This window comes from Sparus aurata, chromosome 11 (genome assembly GCF_900880675.1).
Source record: "Sparus aurata chromosome 11, fSpaAur1.1, whole genome shotgun sequence".
NCBI lineage: Eukaryota > Metazoa > Chordata > Actinopteri > Spariformes > Sparidae > Sparus > Sparus aurata.
This window is the reverse complement of record NC_044197.1, coordinates 14,785,460-14,808,699: the sequence shown is the minus strand read 5'-3', so window position 1 is coordinate 14,808,699 and position 23,240 is coordinate 14,785,460. Positions and strand designations below refer to the sequence as shown.

The 23,240-nt window shown below is 40.0% G+C and overlaps 2 protein-coding genes across 10 annotated transcripts in view; one reads left to right on the top strand and one right to left on the bottom strand.

Annotated features, from left to right (window-relative positions):
- The window catches only part of elavl4 (ELAV like neuron-specific RNA binding protein 4), an 85,090-nt gene extending 76,316 nt beyond the window's left edge, over positions 1-8,774 (bottom strand). For 2 of the 8 annotated variants that reach the window (XM_030433374.1, XM_030433375.1), the window contains exons 1-2: positions 2,972-3,655; positions 2,071-2,211 (exon numbers count right to left, since the gene is read on the bottom strand). In XM_030433374.1, coding sequence (XP_030289234.1) covers positions 2,071-2,211; positions 2,972-3,019 — 189 coding nt within the window. In that variant the 5' untranslated portion in view covers positions 3,020-3,655. Of the gene's footprint in view, positions 1-2,070; positions 2,212-2,971; positions 3,656-4,154; positions 4,297-5,368; positions 5,475-8,659 lie in introns of those variants that run through there. The other 6 variants (XM_030433382.1, XM_030433383.1, XM_030433372.1 and 3 more) reach the window with 6 other exon arrangements.
- Positions 8,674-23,240, top strand: part of agbl4 (AGBL carboxypeptidase 4) — a 294,869-nt gene continuing 280,302 nt past the window's right edge. For both annotated transcript variants that reach the window (XM_030433368.1, XM_030433367.1), the window contains exons 1-2: positions 8,674-8,830; positions 10,768-10,890. In XM_030433368.1, the coding sequence (XP_030289228.1) occupies positions 8,785-8,830; positions 10,768-10,890 (169 nt within the window). In that variant the 5' untranslated portion in view covers positions 8,674-8,784. The remainder of the gene's footprint in view (positions 8,831-10,767; positions 10,891-23,240) is intronic.

Genomic DNA, 23,240 nt, shown 5'->3' with positions numbered 1-23,240 from the left:
CACACATGTGGCACAAACACACACACACTAATGCCCTTAACAAACTGAACACACTCTGTTGCCAGAGGAATTGATGGTAAACTTTGCTGCAGGTGTTTACTGTGAAAACCATTAAGCTATTTATTCTTAATATTTATAAAGCAGTGGTGCATTAAATGAAAATACACTGTAGTGTTTTATTTTGAAAGGTAATTGTTTAAAACAATGATTAATAGATAAACTGTTATCTAAAAACAATACATTTTCTTAATTTTCTTCATATGGAGCCGGTTTGGAATTATATTTCCATCTGATAACAGTGTACGTGAAAAATGCGATGCTGCCTTTAAAGCTTTACACACCAAAGCCACCAGAATCTTCCAGCACATTTATCTAATGTATGCAAATGATCTTGCTGTGCTTAATGAAGGCACCATTAATCACTATAACGATGGTCTTTTTCAACCAGGGTAATCATGCACACGCACACATATAGACACATTTTCAAACACATACACACGCCCACACACACACACACACACACACACACACAAAGAAATATGCCTCATCACCAGCAACACATTAATAACAAATGCACAAAAATCACAAAATTCAACCACTGCCAAACCATTGAACCAGAAATGTAACTACATATGACATGGATCTCATAGTCACTCCGTTATTATTATCAATGTTTTGAATTAATTTGCTTCCCGTCCTTTTTTGGTCATCTTGCTGGTCAAGTAATTACCCCGAATTCTGTTATTCCATCTAATAAGGTGCCAAAAAGATGCATCAAAATATGTTAACACGTCAATTATATTACTATAATAAATTCAGCTAATTAGTTCCACTAGTTTCAACAAATAATTCATGGTCCAGCAGCTTTATGCAAAGAGCAGATAACATTTGTGAGTCTAACGGGCAGTGGAAAACACAGCAATTTTTGTGTGCCGCTGTATAATAACAACAAAACACTGGACAGGCGTCTTTGAACTCGTGTAAGAATTCAAAGCAAAAAGAAAAACTGAAAAACATTTTTGAAGCCCAACTCCTAACGGACGTATTTCACCGCTTATCCTCGCCCGTGCATTTGCATACAGTTGACGGAAACCCCTGGGTACAGTCAGCAGCATGACAGTGGGTTATGAAGGCTTCCGGGAGGCTCTGGGGTGTGGATCTGAGCCAGTTTGAAGGGGAGCCGAACCAATGAAGAGCCCACAGCGGATTAGACACCCACAGCTTCATGTCGCTTTAATGCGGCGAGTCAGGGATTTTCTTACAACGCTTTTGCCTAAACGCTCAGGGTTTTCTCATGCCCCTTTTTCTCTCTCATTCACTTCCCCTTGAAGTAATCTTTTCTATGTAAATGGCAGAGTAATGTTGTCTCCGGTGCAAAAACAACCCATCTATCTACAGCATGCCTGCTTCCTCTCTTAATGTGACTTGTCAGATGTTTATTCGAATTGAATTGGATTGATAGTTACGATCCAATGTCATTTGAAATCTGTCATCTTAAATAACTGCACAGTACATCTCCTTAGTCTGTTGAGAAAATAATCTTTCTTTTGCAGGGATTTTGTATGAAGTTCAAAATGGTAGAACAATAGGTGTGCTGCTGCTAATTCCAATTTATTCATTCACTACGAAAGTTAATTCATCGAGGCGCACATACAAACATTGAACGCTGATACTACAGACGCTGACAGAATTCACAAAATGCAACAAACTAAATATATTACCCGCACAACACACCCTTACACATGCATGCACACACAAACACCTCAAATTCCCTTGATAACAGTCTGACTGGCAGAGGCTAAAGACAGAGTAGGCGTCCGTAATTGAACAAACATAACAATGTAAATATTTACTAATACTATCCATTGGGGATACAGGCAGAATCCAACAATTGATTTGCTCTCTTTCTGCCCTTTTGCTCTTTTCCTCTCACACACACACACACTCTCACACACAGATTCAAGTACTACCAATCTCCTCTCCCCCCCCCCCCCCGTTTCTTTTCTTGCCATTATGTCTGCCTGTGTTCATTAAAGAGATGGAGATATATTGGTCTGTCTATCCTCTTACCAGGGGTGACCTGTAGCCCATCTGGGCTGGCGATGACGGGAGATCCCTGGGAAATAGCGGCGAGCGCGTCTCGGGGACGGAGCCCACGCCACTGGCTGCTAGTCCCGAGAGCTGCCCGTACCTCGCCATCATCTTGAGATGCTGCTCACAGAACACACACACTCACGCACAGGCACAGGGGGAGAGGGGAGGAGAGAGAGAGAGAGAGAGTGAGAGAGAGAGAGAGAGAGAGAGAGAGAGAGAGAGTGGAAAAAAGAGAGAGAGAGGGAAGCGGGTGTGAGAGAAGGGAAGGAGAACAGATAACAGCAGGTAGGAAGGACGGTGAGAATGGTAAAGGACAGAAGAGGGAGTGGGGGGTGAGGAGGGGGTCGGGAGGGAGGGGGGAAACACATGAAGAAAGAGGAGGTAGAGGGGGATTACAGAACACTTTGCTCTCACACAAATTCATGTGTAAACACACACACACACACACACACACACGCATACAGGCATACACACACTCAGACTTACAGATGTACTGTACGTGCACATGAAGGCACACATACAATTTTAGCCCCAGGTGGGCAATTCACAAGCAAGCCTGTGTTGGATGGGTTTGATAGCTACCTTGGTGTTACAATAGGGGGATATAAAGTCTAGGCACTAGCTCTCCATTTAATTTTACAAACCAGGGTGAATGTGAAAAGCGTAGCAGTCCCTTTTTCTCCGTACAGACTATCATACCCAGGAAATATAATAGCTGCTGTTATTAATCAACCCCTTCTGTCTCCTGGCTATGAGCACACAGAAGTGCACAGACACGCACATGCACGGACATACAGGAACACACATGACAGAATGGTTGGCAGCAGACAAACACAGGTGAGGTGTGGAGGAAAGAAGCAAATCCAAATCTCTTTACCTCATTGCTCAACAAAGCGGCGTTGAGTGTTCGGCTTATTTCGAACATGTTCAGATATCGGTGCTTTTTTGTCGCTCTGTCCTTTTTATTTTCAGATTCTCTTCAGTTCTTTGCTCCCCCTTTTCTTTCTCGTGGTTATGGTTGGGAGTCAGTCCCCGGAAAAAAAAAACACAAAAAAAAGAAAGAAAGAAAAAAATAAATCAATCGGAAAAAAGAGGGGGGATAAAAAAGAAAAAAATCCTCTTTAATTTTCAGATTTTTGGAGTTGTGATTTTTTCGGCGCTCTGTTTTGTCTTGCTGATGCACCTCTGCTGGCTGTGGCTGTAGTGGTGGCGTTTGTGCCCAGGGTCTCCGCACACGTCTAAGGAGTCAATATGCTGTTTTTTTTTTTTGTTTTTTTTTTTTAAATCTCCCCAGAGTCAGCACATTAAAACAGGCAGTCAGGCAGTCGGTGGGTCGGGCTGGCGGGCTGGCTGGCTCCCTTATCTGTCCCCCGCACACTGGCTCACACAATACGCTCCGATCCTCACACTGCTCGCTAGCAGATTAGCCTGTCCCACAACATAGCACTTAGTTTAAACTCCCCTCCCTTTTGCTCTCTCTCTCTCTCTGTATCACTCCCTCTGGCTCTCTCCTTTGCTCTCCCTCCCTCTCTCGCTCTATCTCTCTCACTCCATCTCTCTCTGCATCACTCTCTCTCTCTCTCTCTCTCTCTCCCTCTCTCTCTCTCTCTCGCTCTCCCCCCATTGCTCACGCATTGATGCAGCTACAGTTCGCCGTGCTACCACAAGGTGGGAAGACTGTTCTAGCAACAGCGACACCATCGCCGCCACATCCCTTCCTCTCCGTGCTATCTTTTACATTTTCTTCCCTTCTCCTCTTTTCATGTGAAGCATGTCGAAGCACTAGTGGTAGCTCTCACTCTCTGTCCACATCAAACAGGGACAATTGGATCCGTTAGAGGTGCGAGGGCTAATATTGTTTGGTCCTGTTATCTAATTAAGGCTCCTATAAAAACAGGTTGAGGATTCAGGTGAGGAAAAGGACTATCAAAGACTTTTTGGGAGGAAATAATTCAGCACTTCCTTGGAGGTGTTTTCGTGACAGGTACACATAACGTAATGGAATTAAGTAAGAGCTGTACACTCTCAAGAGACCTCAAGGGAGTGGAAATGAATGGTACCTCTTAGTAATAGGCAGCCGAGGGAAAGAGTGAGGGCTGGGCTGATGTGAGCATCAAGGTCAGGTGGTTGTCCTTTTCCCTCAGCAGGGTGTGGCACAGAGATGACGAAGCAGCCAGTCACAGGCATGGCAGGAGATCCCAACTACGGAACAAATGAACAAGGGGGGGGAAAAAGATTAGGGAGACTTGTGCCAAGGATATGATTCACTACATTCTTGGTTTCAGTCGATAACACCTGAGAGATTTCGGAGTATGACTCACAGTGTACTGTAGCTGCCTCTAGAATATGTCAGAAAGGCAAATTGTTTGTGAAATGTTAGCCTTAGGGTTTAGAGAAAATAACCGAAAAGAAAATATTCTATAAAAATGATGCAGACGGAGTGATCAGTATCAGCGTCGTCTACACTAATGCTAATCTTAGTGGAGCCTTATTTGGCGTGGCAAAGGATTTAATCCCAGTGCTTTGAATGGGCTTTTTGCTGTCTTGGATCAGAGTGGGGAGAGCGGCCAGTTAATAGCAGCCTATTGACACTGGACCATCTGTTTAGGTGGACTCTGTCCAGCATAGCTGAGAGGGAGGGAGAAAGAGGGAAAGAGAGATAGAGGAAGTGACAGATAAAGAGAGAGAAGAGGGTGATGATCAGCGGATGATAAAGGGGTAACAGCAAGGTATGAAGCAGAGGAAGTGTTAGCAGACTGTTAATTTTAACGGTTTATGCAAACAGCTAAACAAAAAAATATGTCGAGACACTCACACATGGATCTGGCTGGTGACATATTGGTTGCATGTTTTAAATTATCACATTTTCTCTTTACATTTTCATCATCAGCTGGATTTCTGAAATTATCAACGAAATCTCTGTCTTATGGCACTGTTGTACTGTCTTGGCTTCAATTCGTGTTTCTTTTTTTCCTTCAGAAGAGGGCTGCTAGCCACATCCCTGTTCTGTAAAGCCCGCGGTCTCTGGGGACGGCTGGTCCGGCAGAGCCCGCGGGGGGAGCTGTCAGTTGAATCATCCAGAGTGAGGGCTGATTCCTCAGTCAGCTGCCTCTCAAGCCTTCCTCTCTGACCAAGCCTCACTCCCTTGAGCCCCCTGATTGCTGTCACCATAGTGATTCTCTGTGTACTGCCGGCTGGTCTCTGCAACCCCCCCCCCCCCACACACACACAGAACCCCCACCCTGCCTCTCACAACCACCCGTCGCCAACTCACTGCCACTTGTGTTTTGAGTTTTGCATGACTTCCTCCTTCATTGATGATGGACTATATGTGTTGAAGTCCTCAGCTGGCCATAGTAAAAAGGGTTTCCCTGTACCTGCTGAAGCACAGACACAAAAAGATTCACTCCCTCGGCGCCACACACAAAAACACACAGTAAGCTTCAGGCTGGAAACATAAACGTCTTTTTTTCCCTTCTTTCAGCTATGGTACTGAGCTACAAGCGCTGACTTGTTTGATCATTTTACAGTTTAGAAGAAGAAGTATCGTTCAGAGAGAGTGTAAAGCTTGGCTTTAAAATACCTTTGCTGCACCAAAGCTACTGTTTCCCCAAGGGGGGCTGTTCTACGTTCTGCATGGGATTGTGATGGTGCGCTGTGTCCTCCAGTCACTAGCCACTCGAGCTTAAAATAGCCACAAACTCTTAATGTTATTGTAAATTGTGTATGAACCAGTGACAGGGATGTCTACATGTGAAGCACATTCATATGTTCAGAAATCATGAGAGGTCAAAAATGTTTCGATTAGCATGTAAAAATACACTCTCCTGAGAGATAATTAAGATTTAAGAGACCAGGGTGTGTACTTTTCTTCTCTTTCATGTTATTCTGTTTTCCGGTGATGGATGTGTTCATTAAATCATCGCTGCACTCTGCAAACATCATGACAAGAAACATACTGCATTCATGTAGAGTGGAACTATGAGGGGGTTATTGTTGAAAGTGTTACTATTTTCTCCCCTTCTTAAGACATGTCGTAAAGGAGGACACACCAATATATAGAATATGAAGCTCTGAAGGAAAAGGAAAGCCATCGAGTAAGAAAAGACTTCATGCGGCTCAGTGCTTTCCAGTAATGAGCTCCTATACATTTTATCATCAAGGCATCACAGATTCAAATCTGGCATTTCACCTCATATTCCATGTAATATATAAGATCTAATAATTTGTATTTAGCAGATTTATTTATATGTGCATTTTTTTTAAATTCACATATAAGATTCAGGGACCGAAATGAAATATGATATTCAATATTGTGTTTTCATTAGTGTATAATAATCCGAAACTAAGAATCAATGTATTTTCATGGCCTTAGAATAGAGAGCTGATGTCATGTCCCTTCCAGTGGACCACCATGGGACCTTATTTTCTTACAAAGAAAAGTTGGGTAGTGAATGGAGAAATACAAAGAAAAATTGGATCCCGCTTGAACTGTGCCAGGAAGTACACACAGAATGTTTGTCTATTTAAAAGACTGTGAAAATACACAATTTCAAAGACTACACAGTCAACAGTCGTGTTAGTGACGTCACCTCATTGAATGGTCACCAAACCCCGTAACTCGAACACCGTAGAATTGGTCCAGCATATTAGATGTCGCAGAACTGATGAACTACTCTTTCACACAATTGGAGTCATCAATATAGCCAGTTTTATTGCTATTTCTACCTTTGTTCGTACATTTTTTGTACCAGGACTGTGTCCATGTTGGTGCTGGTAACGTATGTTGAGCGTAACAACATAGCTGCTGACCACTTTCGCAAAAAAAATGATGATATTTTAGACATCAAGACAAACAGTGACTTTATTGTCTTGAAAAAAATATCCTTTAAATTCACAAACATCTTATGTGTGGTTCATGGCATAATTTAAGCAGGATCAAAATGACTTTGTCTCTACTCCATTAACTACTTTTTTCCGAAAAAAGGTTGCATGATGTCCATTAGAAGGGGCGTGACTATGTACAGGGGGAGTGGATCCTCTTCCATCATGTTGCACTGCCATGTTTTTACAGTAGCACATAAAAAAACAAAGGCTGGCTCGAGAGAGAGCCATTTTACGTTTTGCGTATGTATAGCGGCCGCTATAGGGAAGGGTGGGGGGGGGGGGGGTGGGGGGGGGGGGGGGGGGTGGGGGGGGGGGTGTGTTCAGCTGATTGCAATCTGCAAGCTTACCGCTAGATGTCACTAAATCTTACACACTGGAACCTTTTGAACCTTTAACCTATCAGCATCACAATTTAAGATATAGACTTTTGTCACGTTGTGTATTTTTAGTTGTACCTGTAATATTAAATGTTTTATTAAAAATATTCGTACTCAATTCTGTCTCAAGCCAACAACCAAGTGTGAGTTTCAGCCAAAAGATCAGGTTACAAACACTATCTCGAATTGTGTCAGAGACAAGCCAGGATCTTGCGATAAATTCAGCTATTCCTGTGCAGTCTCTCTATGTGATAAGAGCTGAGAAACAAGGGAAACATGTAGCGTATCTAATTCATTCTTCTCATGCGCCATAATTCAATTTCAATCTCCCTCTTGAAAATGAATGATTGTACCACCATAGAGCTCTTTAATTGGCATAGTGTTAAAGCAATGACATAGCATGGAGGACAGCTATTCAATTTTCAATTTTAACGAAATATTACACAGCAGCTCTGTATTCTCTTCCTGTCATCTGAGAAATAATCAGCCCGACCTATCTACTCAGCGGCCTGTTGATGCTTGCCATCAAATACAGATCACACACAGAGAGAAAAATCATTGCCCTCTCCCTGGTCTTATTCATCTGGTCCTGTTACACACAGCTTATAACCTGAAAATTAGCAGCAGCCTGTGTGCCTCTTTCTCCAGGAGTTGTGCTGCTGCTCATTTGATGTACTTAATCAGGTGCAGCCTTTGTAATGGGAAAGGAATAGGGCCAGGCTTGATTGGCCTTGATGACATCTATGCTCCAATTGTCTAGAAAACCTCCAGCTTTAATCAATCTGCAGGATAATTCCGAATCCCTGGCTGCTGCCTGCAATGATTGGCTTTTTTCTCCGAAAATACCATTAAAAATGCAGGTATGGCTGCTATAAAACATCGGCGTGTACAATATACTGATTACAGTTTACAGGGAGCGTAATGGGAGTCATTTCTAGTTTAGTGTTGCCTGCCGAATGTCAATGTCAAAAGGATGCTAGCTTTTTAAACTTGTATACAAGTTTCCCCCCTCATTATACTTGATTATTAAAATTCAGTAGATTTTTAGAAATGTTTGCAAATGTGGCTTTTCAGGCAGACACAAAAATCAGAGCTGTATTTTGAAGTTTTTCTGAGCCACACTGACAGATTGAGACTAGTAAATAGCAATACATGACTTTGATTAGCACTTCTGAGTTGTTTGTTTGGTGCATTTCATGCCGTGATCACTCACATCCAAGTGCAGAACTCATCAATATCGGATCAATATCAACACCTGCTGTTATTCTGGTATTCTAGTGCATACATTTGGCTCAGCTTACCTGCATCCCACTGCACATGTGAGCTGCTGCGGCGTGCTGATGAAGGTGATGACAGCGCCTCTCCCGCTTCCTCCTTCTCCGTTGCCGTGGCAACCCACAGAGAGCGTCGACTCCACTGTAGCAGAATGGAGAGGAAGATGGAGGAGAGCACTGTTAGAGACGTCGAGACTGGTGTGTAAATACGAGCCTTACCTGTCCCCCCGCTTCGTTGCTCTACAAGCGAACAATGCTCCCTTGTCTGCCGAACAACAGCTGCATGTTTCGGCCTTGCTGCGTGTCTTTGTATTGACGCTAACGTCAGGAATGCTAACCTTCTAGCTAACAGGTGCAGGGATGTAAACAAGAGTCATGTCTGCAGCTTGTTATGAGCTAGCTTCGCCGCTACATACGTTAGCTGACAATGGAACTTACTTTGAGCGGGCAGTGTTCTCCATGGAAGGGCTTGGGGGAATTGCTGGCATTGTTAACGTTCACCACGAGAAGTAATGCAGGTGTTTTGGCTATGGGTATGTGATGCTAGCTAGCTGTGCCCCCCCCCCCCAGATTAGAGAGGGGCAGCTCCTCCAGTGAACAGCTGCTGCTGTGAAGCTAATTAGCTAGCTGTCCTTACGTGAAGTATTTGGTCTTTTTCAGTTACTCGCCTCAGTTAAAGTCAACAAACAGTTAGCGACCAAATTCCAAAAGCACCGCTGCATTGATGAATACACAACACATATTTGCACCGTAATTATTGGACTGATAAATACAAGGACTTATACGAGGCAGCAACTGAGTTTGTGATATTTTCTGTGGTTTGATGTCCATCATGCTTGTAAAACAATTCAGGCTGCTGAGTGGTTAAGAGACACACAACAAAATATTATTATTTTTTAAAATTTAGTAATAACTATGATTAGATCGTCAATATCCATATACTCTACTTCAGTTACAGTGGAGCAGGCACTCAAAAAATGTAAAAACGTTGCTTGTCATTCAGTGTGCTCATTTTCTTTGCTGTCACTGCACTGTTTCTATATTGCCACAGAATTATTACAGTGAATTCTTTTACAGTATTACAGTTGACGCTTAATACATTATAAAGTGACCAAATAAGATAAAAGAACATTCTACAAATTCAATATTTTTTCTTTAATGCTTTCTTACAATGCAAATACATACAAATGTATACACAACACTGTATTTTTCGTTAGGGCATTTTAATCAGATGAGAAAAGTCTTCATTCATTGATATTTACGACTGAAGAAGCTCTTGAAGAAAAAAGAAAAGAAAAGGACTTATCAGAGGACAACAGATGCTGTTTTACTGTGCATACCCTTCCAATCAGCCACTTTTCTTGCTTCAAACACCATTGGGGACCTCATTTCCCTCTGAGGACAGCTTCTTTAATAGTTTATAAAAAATATGTATTTCTGAGTTTGTATTATTACCTTATTAATTTCATGAATGCAACTGAGTTTGAACTTTCAAAACTATATAGTGCACCTTTAAACACAACAAAACAGCAATCAGAAAGACTGTACAGTCTCATTAAAATAGGTGAGGAGGTTTTTAAATGAAGATAAATAGTTTTTAACCATGTTGAAATGAGCTGACCTGTTCACACACAGCATTTGATTATTAACTATAACTTAAAGAGTGAAAAAAAATAAATAAAGGAACAGCTTTTACTTTTAGCCATGCAAAAACAGTGAACAAAGCAACACATTATGAGCAGCACTATGTAGATCGGTGCAAATATGATTTATGCTACAAACAAACACACAAAAAGATTTCTTTCAACCTTGATAAGATATTTTTGTTTTGTGGAGTCCCTTTTTGCACTGCAGGTCAGTAGTGTTGTTTCCATCACCATTCTAAGGAGCTACATTGAAATTTGAAATACTGTGCAACTATTTGAGTGCTGGCATAAGGTCCCGCATGGCAGCATGTGTTTTGAGTTAAGATGAACAATCTAGGATGGTGAAATTTGTCTGAGAGACTCATTTACGTAATATCTACAGGGCTAATGGCATGAAATTAAATTAGAAGAAGCTTATGCAAGAGATTTTTAAACCTTTGAATGAAATTAGACACATTTTTATTCCATCATATTACACCTTTTCTCCAGGCAGTGAAACTGGAGGAGAGGATGCCTTGGTGGGGAATGTGAACAAGCTGATGGTGAGCCCACCAGGCTACTCAGGAGCTCTGCGGAAAGGACATCTGGTGTTTGATGCCTGTTTTGAAAGTGGTGAGTATCAAACTTGAAAAGCAACATGTCACTAAAATAAAGGGAGAAAGAAAGTGATCCATAATTATTTATGCACATTTGAAAACCCGGAAAATAAACCTGATAATGCAAACATTGGCCAACATGTACTGGACAAACATTGAGTTATTTCATACAAAAAACATTTTAGTCCATTTGTTATACAGCATGTATAATGACATGTGAAATACTGTAAATGACCCAATTGTTTATAGATCAAAAAATATTTCCATGTCCCTTCCAATGCAAACAAGGCAGTTACCCTCATTGTTTCTTCAGTGAGACATGTAGCTATTTTCACACATTACACTTACTTTTGATTGTACACTGCTTTGAAGCATCTGTTTGTTCTTTGTTATATGTCAGAAACTGCATTAAACTAGAAGCCTAGCCTGGCCAGAAACTCTGACAAACTCTTTTGTTTCAGCTAATCTCAAATTTTATAATGTCATGTACTTCAGCGTGAATTTTCCATCAAACAGCTCTACTTTGTTAAAATAACTGTGGCTAGAATTCTCATTACAGGGAGATCAAATAAATTTGACCACAATATGCATTCAAGCTGCATTGCGTTAGCTGCCTATTCAAACTAATGTTGACATCTAGGTCTTTTTTAAAAAAAAAAAAGTTTTAAGTCTTGCATCACCAATTGTATTTGTCCAACCTTATCAGTCTGTATGTTCCAGTCAGCAATCTCTGTTCATTAGATGTGGCATATTTACTGTATATAATCTCAGAATAACCAAAGAATCACTTGGAACTAGAGCTTTCTAAGGCTACTTATCTTTGGCATGCTTTACATGTCCAGCCATTAGAACTGCAAACTTAATTAACATTTTTAATCAAGATATAACTACTACTACTACTACTACTACCACTACTGTTCATAATAATAGCTTCATCTACAGTCTGTCTTATCTTTAATGGCAGAAAACAAGAATTACAGGTGAACACTTGAAGCAGGTTTTTACTGAATCTACCGCAAAGCCGATAAGACTATACAGCTATTCCAGAATATGGCTACTAAAACAGTAGGCATCTTCAGGATACATCATGTGATTGTCTGAAGTATTTGCTATATTGGCCAACTTCGAATATGTGGATCTTAGAGCTCTATCAAGACCATGAGATATCTTGGCAACCATATTATCATGGACAATTTATATTGAAGATTTATTGACAAATCCTTACATCTTAAAATCTTTATTAATGTATGAATTACTTCATGTCAGAGCAGGGACATGAGATGAACATCTTTCTATCTATAAACTCCCTGTACGATGACCTAACCAAATCTTGATTATGCTACTTTATGCTTGTTCACATGTATACTTGAAGCCTACACTGCCTGTGTACGTTTGTTCAGCATCTGCATGCGCGCTATATAATGATGGTGTTCATTTAGTCATGGTTATATGAATATATACAGATATACATATGTACATACTGCAGTGATGTTGATAGGTTTTCAATATAGTGAGTCCCCGGGACCCACAGGTAGTGAGTTGAGTGGGTCCCTGGGAAATTCAATGGGTCCAGACTCCCCAGTTAAAAAAATGTATTTCTTTCTTATATTATTCTATTTCTTAAATTTTTTAGAGTGTTATATCCTTTGATGGTGGTATGATATGGTTATAATAAACGGATATATTCATGTATGTTCAAAATGTTTCTGAAATTAAACAAATACAATTCAAAATCTGAAAAGTTTATTGCAAAACAACTGTCACAGTGGCATATGACATTCAAATCAAACAGCATTTTTGTAGCAAAATAAATAGCACCAAAATAAATTACTAAAATTCAAATAGTCTGCTGACCTGCAATAGGTTTTATCTTTTTCTTTGGTGGCATTTTTGCGTTCTCCTTTTCCTGCTTACTCGAGAAAAAACGGGATCTCGTTGGAAGTGCAATGTATGCGCAGACGCCGTTTGGGCATAACAAAATGGCGGCTGCCATTCAATGTAGTTGAGCACAGCATCGAGCAGTGGAAACGTGGGTTTATTTACTATGAAGTTCATATTTTTAATTGTTGAAATCAGAGGTGTAGCAAGCTTTTCAAAAGTGCAGGGATGGATGTGGTGGTGGTGGTTGTGGTGTTTTTTTAAAACAATTTTGGGTCGGGGGGGTGATGATAAATGACACTTAAATATTAAATCTGTGTCTATAATAACCACACCCTGACATGTAAATGTGACATCTGTCTTGATTCGTCTTAATTATAATATAATATAATATTTATAATAGAAGCCTACTGCAACTGTACTTTTTTTTTTACCATTAAATGTTATTTTATACATTGAAATATTTTATAATGTTCTGTCATGGACTATGTCACTTCACTGCTAACAGAAAAGAGAGCTGCTCACTGCCAGTTGCAGCTTCTTATCTTGATCTGCAGTCTTTGTGCATTTTTTGTCATGATTGTTATTATTAGTACTTAGATTATCAAAAATCACAGTTACATGTCAGGATGTGGTTATTATAGACAGATTAAATATCTAACTGTCATATGTCATCACAGTAGCAGCGTTACATACATTAGCAGCTGTAAACACATAAAAACATTATAAAACACATCACAGGTGTATACAGGTGTCGACCTGTATACTGAACGTATCAGGAGTAATCAATGTTTATAATCATCAGAGAACGTTACAGACATTGGGCCTCATTCATGAACCGTTCTTACGAACAAATTTGTTCTTAAGTCCCACTTACGAAGATTTTACAAAGATTGTGGCATTCGTGAATTTTTTCTTATCTAGGATTTGTTCTTAGGCAAGAACAAATCCTACGAACACTCAGGAGTACTCTTACGCACATTTCAGTGCCGAAATGTTGGCATGGTTGTGTTTTCTTCTCTTGTGTAGTTCAATAAAATGCAATATTACAGTGATAATTCTGTCATATTTATTCATTTATTTATTCATTTCATATTTTTGGTAATTTACAAATAATTTAAATTCTAAAATAAATTAAATGTGCCAATGATTTAAGATAAATCAAGTAAATTGGAAAGATGCCATCAATTAGTAACCCCCCCACCCTATTTATACATGGCATTTCTCCATCCAAGGCTGCAAAACAATGGCATATATATTGCTCCTGCGGCTTTCATCAATGTAAGAACACAGCTGCGAACAATTCTGAGGCTTACGAACGAGTTGGTGAATCTGACGTAGGGTTTTCTTAAGGAACCTCTTAAGAACAACTTAAGAAAGAATCTAAGAAGATTCTTAAGAAGATATTGGTGAATGAGGCCCATTGTTTTTGGTTGCTCTCCGTTTCCAGAGAATTCACAGAGAAGCTGGAGAAGTTTGTGTTATTTCATTCCGGATTTTTGTGAGGAGGGAATTAAACGCCTGGTCTGTTAAGTGGTTGAGACAAATACACGCCCGGCTATTATTTGGTATTTTACGGTAGATCCCGCCTCATCAGCACGAGCTGAACAATACATCTAACATAGCAAGAGAGGCGGGACTTAAGGCAGAACAGCCAATCATCAGCCGGTCAGTCCCAAAGCCGGTGTCATGTTTGAAGCAGCAACAGGAAAGGGAGGGGGAGAGGAGGCAGCTGCAGCGAGTGCAAACTTAGAGCGGCCGGAGAAAGTGACTCCGGCCGCAGTAAGGTGTTTGTGCAAAACTGCAGAAAAACTGTAGAAAAAGTGTGGGTGTTGAACCCTCTCACCGGGAAAAGTTTGGGTGTTAAAACACACACATCCCCCATGGGTGCGACGCCCCTGGTTGAAATGAAATCAGCGGTGACGGGCTAGTTGTTTTGGTAGCGGCTAAATTAGCATGTCGCGATACTTTGTACAGGGGATCACGTCTGCGCCGAGTAGATGCGCAGAGGTTTGAAACAGCGCTTGTCCGGTCTGCTAACAACAAGGCGTTTTTTTTGCCAGTTACTGTGATTAAACACGAGTTGTTTAATGTTCACAATGTATCGTTTTTCATGGGAAAAATGAGGTGTGTCCCCGGGACGCATGGATAGTGAATTTAGTACGTCCTTTCAGATTTTAATGCGTCAGGGACGCAGGACGCGTACCTAGCAACATCACTTCATACTGTATAAATTAAGCAGTATACTGTATAGTCACATTTAATAGCCACATTGATTAACTTTTTCTATGGTTTCTCTGGAAATTTTCATGAAGAAATTTTGTGCTTCAGTAGTTACCAACCATTCGACTTTGCCATCTCTTCACTCAAGCACACTGCCATTGTGGCTAAAAAGAGAAATAAGTACATGAAAGGGTGATCAACCTGTTACCTTGTCCATCTCTTTTGTGAGATCTAGGCACAGGGTAAGATAAAGTTAATATGCTCCAGTGTCTTTTGTTAATGGCCTTTGTTTGCAACTTTTACTGACAGCCAAATGGCAGGAAAATTAAGTACTTTCTCACCTATGACAAGGTCAGTTGCTTATACCCAGACGCAGGTGCGTACTCAAACACAGGAGAAGGCAGAGTAAATCAGTGGGTGTCTTTTTGTATGAATCTCTGTGGGGAGATTAGGTTGGGATGGCACCCATATTTCATATTTCAACAGACAAGCCCATTTCTTTGAGATGAGCTTTAACTTCACCCTGTTATATCCTGATGCCCGGTTTCAGTGCTGTTTTTCAAAGTACGTCTTTGCTATTATGTTGTCTCTGATCCACTCAGTTTTCAAAAAGTTAGTGATCAGCTGATCACATGTGGGCAAGTTTTCTTAGCAAAGTAATCTTGTTTGGGTGTATATAGGGATACATGACGAAGCAGGAGACCTTATCTACAGTTTTGTATACCACAAATAAGAGCCATGTGAAGGTGAGTGCATACACAGTATATCGAGTGGTATGCAAAGATCTAAACATATTATATAAGAAGGATTGTGCTAAGATATCAGTATAGTGATTGCGCTTTTTATAAATTTGCCTTTTTTCCCAGATGACATGGCGAGAGGAGCTCAGACATTGATTAATGGGTGCTGAGCTCCCACACTGAGATCAGCTAACATACCAGTGTCTCTGGCTCCGGATGTATCTCCTGAATGATTTATGGAATTGATATTAATCTCTTTCCAGTAAATGCATTACTAAAGTTAGAATGGGGGACAAATTGATGTTTGCCAGCTAATGTCAAATTACTGCCCTTTTGCTGTTGCATTTAAGCATCACACTTTAAAGTGAGCCTCGGTATTAGTTTATCAGAGTTCTTTGACAATATCACAGTGTTTAATACCTGCTTGGCTTGTGATTAGCGTTTATTATCTTAACTATTTACCTTGATGGTTTTCCAATAATTGCAAACTGGCGTTAAAAAGTTGGTGTTCTTTTCCCTTTCATTAGTAGAGCAGGAACATATCTATTTAACAATTAGTAGCAAGTACATGTATTGATAATTTTATTGGCCATATGTAAGCAGATTGTAACATGACATAACTTGAAATATACAAGCCTGTGGACAATTTTTATTTTTTTTTAATGCTGCTGGACTTTGGATATCTTTGGGAAGGACTCAGGCGGGATTTTCCCCAACAATCCAAAGGATTTGATTTTATCGTTCTCAAGTGCCTCGTCTCCGGGCCTCTCTCTGTTTGCCTAACTGAAAGCAACTGTAGCTATCGTTAGTTTAGAAATGGAGTCTGCTCAGACAAACTACTAGCTTTCAGAACAACGCCACAGTTCTACAGGGCACCTTTAAAAAAAGCATACAATTTATTGGAAGCACTCCATCTGTACTCTTAGTCAACGTCATCATGTATGATTAAATACACTACTTTTGTAAAGCATACTGAATGATTGTATTATCCTTTAAGGATATTGGGTAACACTTCACAGCTCATGAATAAAGTGTAATTGAATTAAAACAATAATAGTAAACAATAATACAATAATAAAGTATCTTCCAATCTGGTGCCCAGAAAAAAAGTAATCATTATCTACTTGTTCATAAGTATTAGTTAATTACTAATAACTTAATCATTAGTTATTCTTTTTATTCTCCCTAAAGTTTTTGAATGGTCCCTCATCACCTGATGATTGCCTTACCATAATGTACCCTTTTTAAAAACCCTAAAGGGGAAGTCTGTTTTATATTAACTCATCAATATCTCTTGTATATCTACTTATCAAAGAGTCATTAAATATTAGATTGTTCATCACTCATTCCTTAGTAATTACTCACATGTACTGTGTGTGCACCATAATGTCAAGTGTTACCTGTAATTGTAATGAAAATATGTGCAATGTGTTTAATTGATGACATTTGACAACATAAAAAGCTGATTTTAATACTATATAAACAGGGATCTGAACAAACTCACTTGCTTGATGTATTGGGCTAAAATGAGGTGTTTTACATTTGGATACTTTCTTTCTTAATCATTTCTGAACCTTGGTGTTGTTGATGAAAACTTGAACTTGAACTTAATATTTCCAGGTCCGTCTAACCATGACCATGCAATATTGTTGTTACAGCAGACTGGTGCTTTTATTTACACTTGATAAGACAACATGCATAGTGTACTGGAAGTACAGTAAGTAAGTAAGTAAGTATCAGTAAGGCTTCTAAAATGAGCTGCTGTTTCTCATACATTCAGTCTGATATCTGTGATAGCAATGACAGGAAGGAAATTGGAGACTGGCGTGTAACCTCCTGCCACATGTACTGAATGTTAGAGAGGCATGTTTATTTCTCAAAGCTATTGGAATGGTCTCTTGTGACAGCCCATGTGTCTTTTACTCCTCTCATACCAGAGTGAATGCCTGAAACACGGTATTTCAAGCAGACGTTTTAATTTGAGATGTATGCAGTCCTATAACTCAGCAAGATTTTGTTTGCCCTTTTTTCTTCCTTCGGTCTACAGCAATCTGCATCCCATGTACGTTTTCATAAAGCACAGATTTTATTTTGTTGTGTTAGTATAGCACAGAATAAAATCTAATTGGTTTATTAGAATAGACATTGGTTATGTAAGCTGTTTGCCAAAGGTATAAAACCTCATTTACATTTAGATGAGGCTTAATTCACTTTGTTGTCGGCCCTATGCTGATCAAGTCAGTGATGGCCTACATATTTACATACAGTAGGTGTCTCAGCCAACAGGTCCTCTGACACAGAGTTATTTGAAACCATTAAAAGCCTTTTCCTGTTTCTGCTTAAAACTGACATACAGTCTAATGATGACCCCGACTGTGTTTTGTACAGTATAACTTCAACATTATGACTATTTTCCTAAGACAGGACATTGCAAACCTTGCTGCTGGCTTTAGTTGACTTTGTAAAGAGCAATATGCAAATGTTCATTAAACCCCATATGCAAATAGAGTTTTACTTGTTGAGATCATCTTTTTATGCTACTTAGGACAATGCAAAACCATGGTAGAGAATAGAAGATTTTGTTAATCTGTAAACATTAAGTCTTGGCCTATTGTTGTGTATTGTGTCAAGAGTCAGAGATTCATGAAAGCGATAAGAGAAGCTTAATTGTTTTTTTTAGAGTGAAATCCAAATGACATTCTTATCTTGTCTTGTCACATTTGTTTTGTCACACACTCCAACTGTTGACATTTCCAGCTAAGTCCCAAATTCTTTTGTGAGTGCATCCTCACAATGTCGCTGACTAAAGTGCCATCTGTCTCTTCAAAGGATGACACTGACAGTGCAGGCATATTGTTTTACTGCACCTTTGGACCGTGCACCAGATGCAATTAAGCGCTCATTGATTAGTCAGACTGCTGTCTGCTGACAATGACTTACATGGTCAAAGAAATTCCCCAGGGGTGACAAGTGTTTAATGGGGTCCATTGATAAGCACAACTCATAGACTCATCTGGCTTTACAATCAATTCACTCGATACAATCCAACTTATATGGCAGACTGGAGGACAGATATGCACAAACCAATATTTCTGTCAGTTAGGACCCAAACAGTTGAGGCCTTTTGAGACTTTGAGACTAAACTTACTTGTTTTTTGAGCTTCTAACATGACTTGACTATCTTGTCAAATTGTTAAATTGAGAAAATCAGCCATTGATTAACCATGGGAAAAATGATCTGATCACAACTTGACATTGCATTTAGCAAAATATATACATGTTTAAAGAATATTCAGTATTGTTCGGGTGACCATGACCAATATTGCAATACGATTTCTGACACACAGAGCTGCAGCTTTAGTCGATCAATCGATCAGTTGATGAAAAGAAAATTAACTACCAGCTATTTTCATAATCAATTAATTTTTTGCTTTGGTTCCATCTTCTTTATTGTACAGATTTGCTGCTTTTCTGTCAAAGACAAAGACTATACTGTGTTGGATAGCCTGAGAGCCATGTCCGTTGCAGCACCCACAGCTGATGCTAGCAGATCTGCACTGTGCTTGTCTTGGAGTGAATGACGAGGCATCAAAATCTTCACAGACCTCTTGAAGCAATTAGTTAGCTGTTATGAGAAGCTGTTGTTGGAGGTTTTTTTTTGCCTGTCTTGGTTGACTTTATCGAAGCCCTTTTACTGCTGTTGGCCAAAACTCAGTCGCTGGCTGTTTTGTGACTAAAGTAGTATGTGAGATATTTTTGTGTGTCTCAAACCTTGGTATGATACCAATAGCACATGAATTATATTGTATTTACAGGGAAATATTACAGTATTGCACTGCAGTGACAACAGCAACATAAAAAAAAAAAATACCTGTGTTTCTTCTTCTCTGGATTAGACCGTCTAGATGCAACAGTGATGGCTGCCCTCTGCTGTGTGGTATTAATGCTCCTTTTGAAAGTTATTTTAATTTGTACATAGTCCAATGCTGATATCCCATCAGTTTCTTTATTTTCGTCCGGTCATCCAGGTTGAGTGACTAAAAGCAGTTTCTCCAGCTGCGTCCAAGTCTCTGAACAGCTGCCTCCTTTAAAGGAGGCTTAGTCAGTTTATTTGTTTACAAATTGAATTACATTTTTGATATTACAGAGGGTGTAGTATTGACTGAAGGTACCATTAGAATGCTAGGCTTCACCCTGTTGGTTGCACTAAAGAACCACTCTGAGGACATCACTTTGGGCCTGTCAAGCTGTGATGCCCATTTCTTTTTGCCATTTTTTTTACTTAATGATTAATCGAGTAATCACAAAAATAATCAGCAGATTAATCAATAGTGAAAATAAGTAGCAGCCCTATACACCAAAGAATATATCCTTAGAGGAGTGAATGGTTGCCTGGGCAGATGATCACCAGAGATAAGTTAAAAGTAGGACAATACCTGTGTGTATGCTTTATGACAACACTTTCTCTTAATTAAAGGTTCCACCTCTGACATTATGGAAGTTATTGAATCTCTCAAGCACTTTGTGGATTTGCGCTTGAGATTTTAAATCACCCCTCAGTAATGATAATTGATGAAAAAATATTTTCTCTATTGTCAAGATCAAGAAAAACAAAAAAACAAAAACAAAAAAAAGAGGCTGCCAGGAGATATGTAATGAGGATAAATGTTGAAGAAAATATTTCCACTGTGCACTGATGAAGACAGTTTCATTGTCTTTTCCTTTTTGCTTTTTTGTTGGTACAATTCCTTATTTTCCTTTTCTCCAATACTGAACAGTTTATTTAATCTGACCGGCCTTATCTTCTCCTTGAAATTGTCACGTTGCCGTTGCAAAGTCCCTCTAAAGAACGAATGATTAGAATCTAAAGCAAAATTTACAGAGCAAGAGAGAGATAGAAAACACAGACTGAGAGGGAGATGATGGGGAAGAGGAAAAAAAGGGAACTACAGAAGAAAAGAATAATATAAACACTGGGGGGGCTGGTGGCTGGTATTGGGGAGATGGTGGGGGGAGAAGGCAGTCAAGCTTGTCAGAAGATATTTATATACTACAGAGTGCCCCATGAATCAGGATAGTTGAGTTTCCATTGATTAAAGAAGAGGGAAACGTTTTTACAATCAAGCTAGATGCTCAGAATGAGTGGCTTGGAGAGGCCTGAGCTTGCCGCAGTATACAGCTCTCTGCCTTGCCTCTCTGATGAAACAGCCCAAAAGGAGAGGTAGCCCATGGATGGAAATGCATTTGTTATCAATGTATTTAGAAGATTTTCTGACACTCATCTCCCCACGCATGAAGATGTGACTCAGTATTGTAGGGCTGGGACGATGCGTCGACGTAATCGACGACATAAATTCGCCACATAAATAATTTGCGTCGACGCGTCGTCCCAAACAGGAAGTGTTAGTACCTGCGGAGGCTGAGGATAGCTTCTCTCACACAGAGACGCTGCATTAACGCCACAGCGGCGGTTCGTCAATTCTCCGCTGTTGGTCATTCACACAGAGCGAAGCACCACTGGAATAAAGACGAACCGCCATGTAATTCACACAGAAAGCTGCGCTGCCGCTCCTAAAGAGACGTGACGGTACACATCATGAGGATGACGTCGGGGTGTTTCCCAGGTGTCCCCCCTGTCAACCTAAACCTGCGGACCGTTTATAATGTGTAGTGATTGAGAACCCGCCCCCTAAACAACCTGGAAGATGAAAGAGTTAAGTTTTTCGTGCTAAATTACATTATTACATAATCGCCATCAGTAAACAGGTCGCTGCGTGACTCTGTCACGTGCGCTACGGAGGCTGTTTTCTGGGGGAAAGTTCACTGAAGTCTCGGTCGGGAGGGCTGACCATCGCAGTGATTTCTATCAACACAACCACTTGAGTGAGTTAAAGGTTTTTGCCGGTGACAGACGCTGTTTTTCGAGCAGAAATGTGACTAAGAGTTGGTAGGACAGGCGGGAGGACAGACGCTGCTCCGCCTACAACTGCAGTATTTTTTTCCTCATATAAGTTACCAATGACATTTACAGTTACTACGTTACTTTTGTTTGGTCATGTCAAGTTAAATTAATCGTTAGATTAGTCGACTAATTGAAAAAATTATCGCTAGATTAATCTTTTGAAAAATAATCATTTGGGACAGCTCTACAGTATTGTGCATTGTGTAGTAATATGGCCTTTAGATATATGGCCGTTCGATTTTTGACTTTTACTGTATTTTTTTTTCGTCCAGCTCACCAACCTTAGATTGCTCTAACTCCTATGGGCTTTCCAAAAGGAGATCCATTCGTCTGAGTGGGAGGGAGCACTCCTGACATCTGATGAATTGAGAGGCACTCCCAGTCTCTCTGTCTCTCTTACATGTCCTTGGCAGCGGAGAAGCTTCACTGCTCAAATCACTAAATGGCCTCTCCAGTTTCCCTTTTAGCAGTTTTCTCTCCTCTCTCTTTCTTTTAAGTCAGGAGTAGAGTATGGAGATAAATTTGAGTTGTCAAGGGACTGTTGGCAAGACCATTGCTTTTGATTTATGCTATTTATCGGCCATTTGTATCCATAAGAGATTACTCTTTATTATTATTGTGTTTTTTTTTATTATCATCATGTCCTATCTCTGGCTTTCTTCAGGCATATTTTGTCAGTTTTATTTAGCTTCTTTTGCCATATCATACCACGGGAGTTGGGATGTGTTATATTGGCTTGACCCTGAGGGAAGCTTCCCAAGCACAAAAACTCAGATGCAGTCTCTTTAAAACGACTACGTATTCTTATATTAAAAATGGATCACATGTCTTCCTGTATGTGAAAGCGGTAGCTCATACAGAATTTTCACTCAACTCTGTCATTCCCTTCAGCTCTACAGACTGCTTAAAGGGTCTTACAGTACATCGCTTTGACTTTCCAACTTGTAACTTTACTGTTTTGGTTCACTCTTCTATTAATGTTGTTTTTGCTGCAGCAAGCAGCTTTTTTCCCAAAAATGCTCGAAAACCTCACATTATGCTGCCTTCTCATCAGCTTCGTACAGTTTGTGGACAGCAAAACAGAGGTAAAAGAAAAAATATTGCAGTTGCTATCAGGTAGCCACAAACTAAACTCCAAATCAAGCCGAAACCCCCATGCCAGAGCAGAAGTGTCAAAAACTGCAGTTTCTCAAATGGCCACTTGAGGTTGGCTTCAAGAGTGATCAATTCCTATTCAATGTTTACAGCCTGGTGCAAAAAATGGTTTGGTTGCAATAGCTAACTTACCTTTGAACTTAATGGCCGTCTTGGCCACAAACTGTCTGCTAGTAGTAATCTGCTAAAAACAAGGTTAAAAATATCGGCTGATAAAAGTGGTCAGAATAGTTTCAGTCAATAAGCTTGACATCTTAGCCGTGTTTGTGGTGGTGTTGTTGGAGAATTCACCACTTTTGAATTAGCTGGGAGTTAGGTGGAGTCAGGCACTGCCAAGATGGCGATATTCGGAGCCACTACACTGAGCTTCTTTATGGCTTTTATGAAACGTCAAGCGACATAATAGAG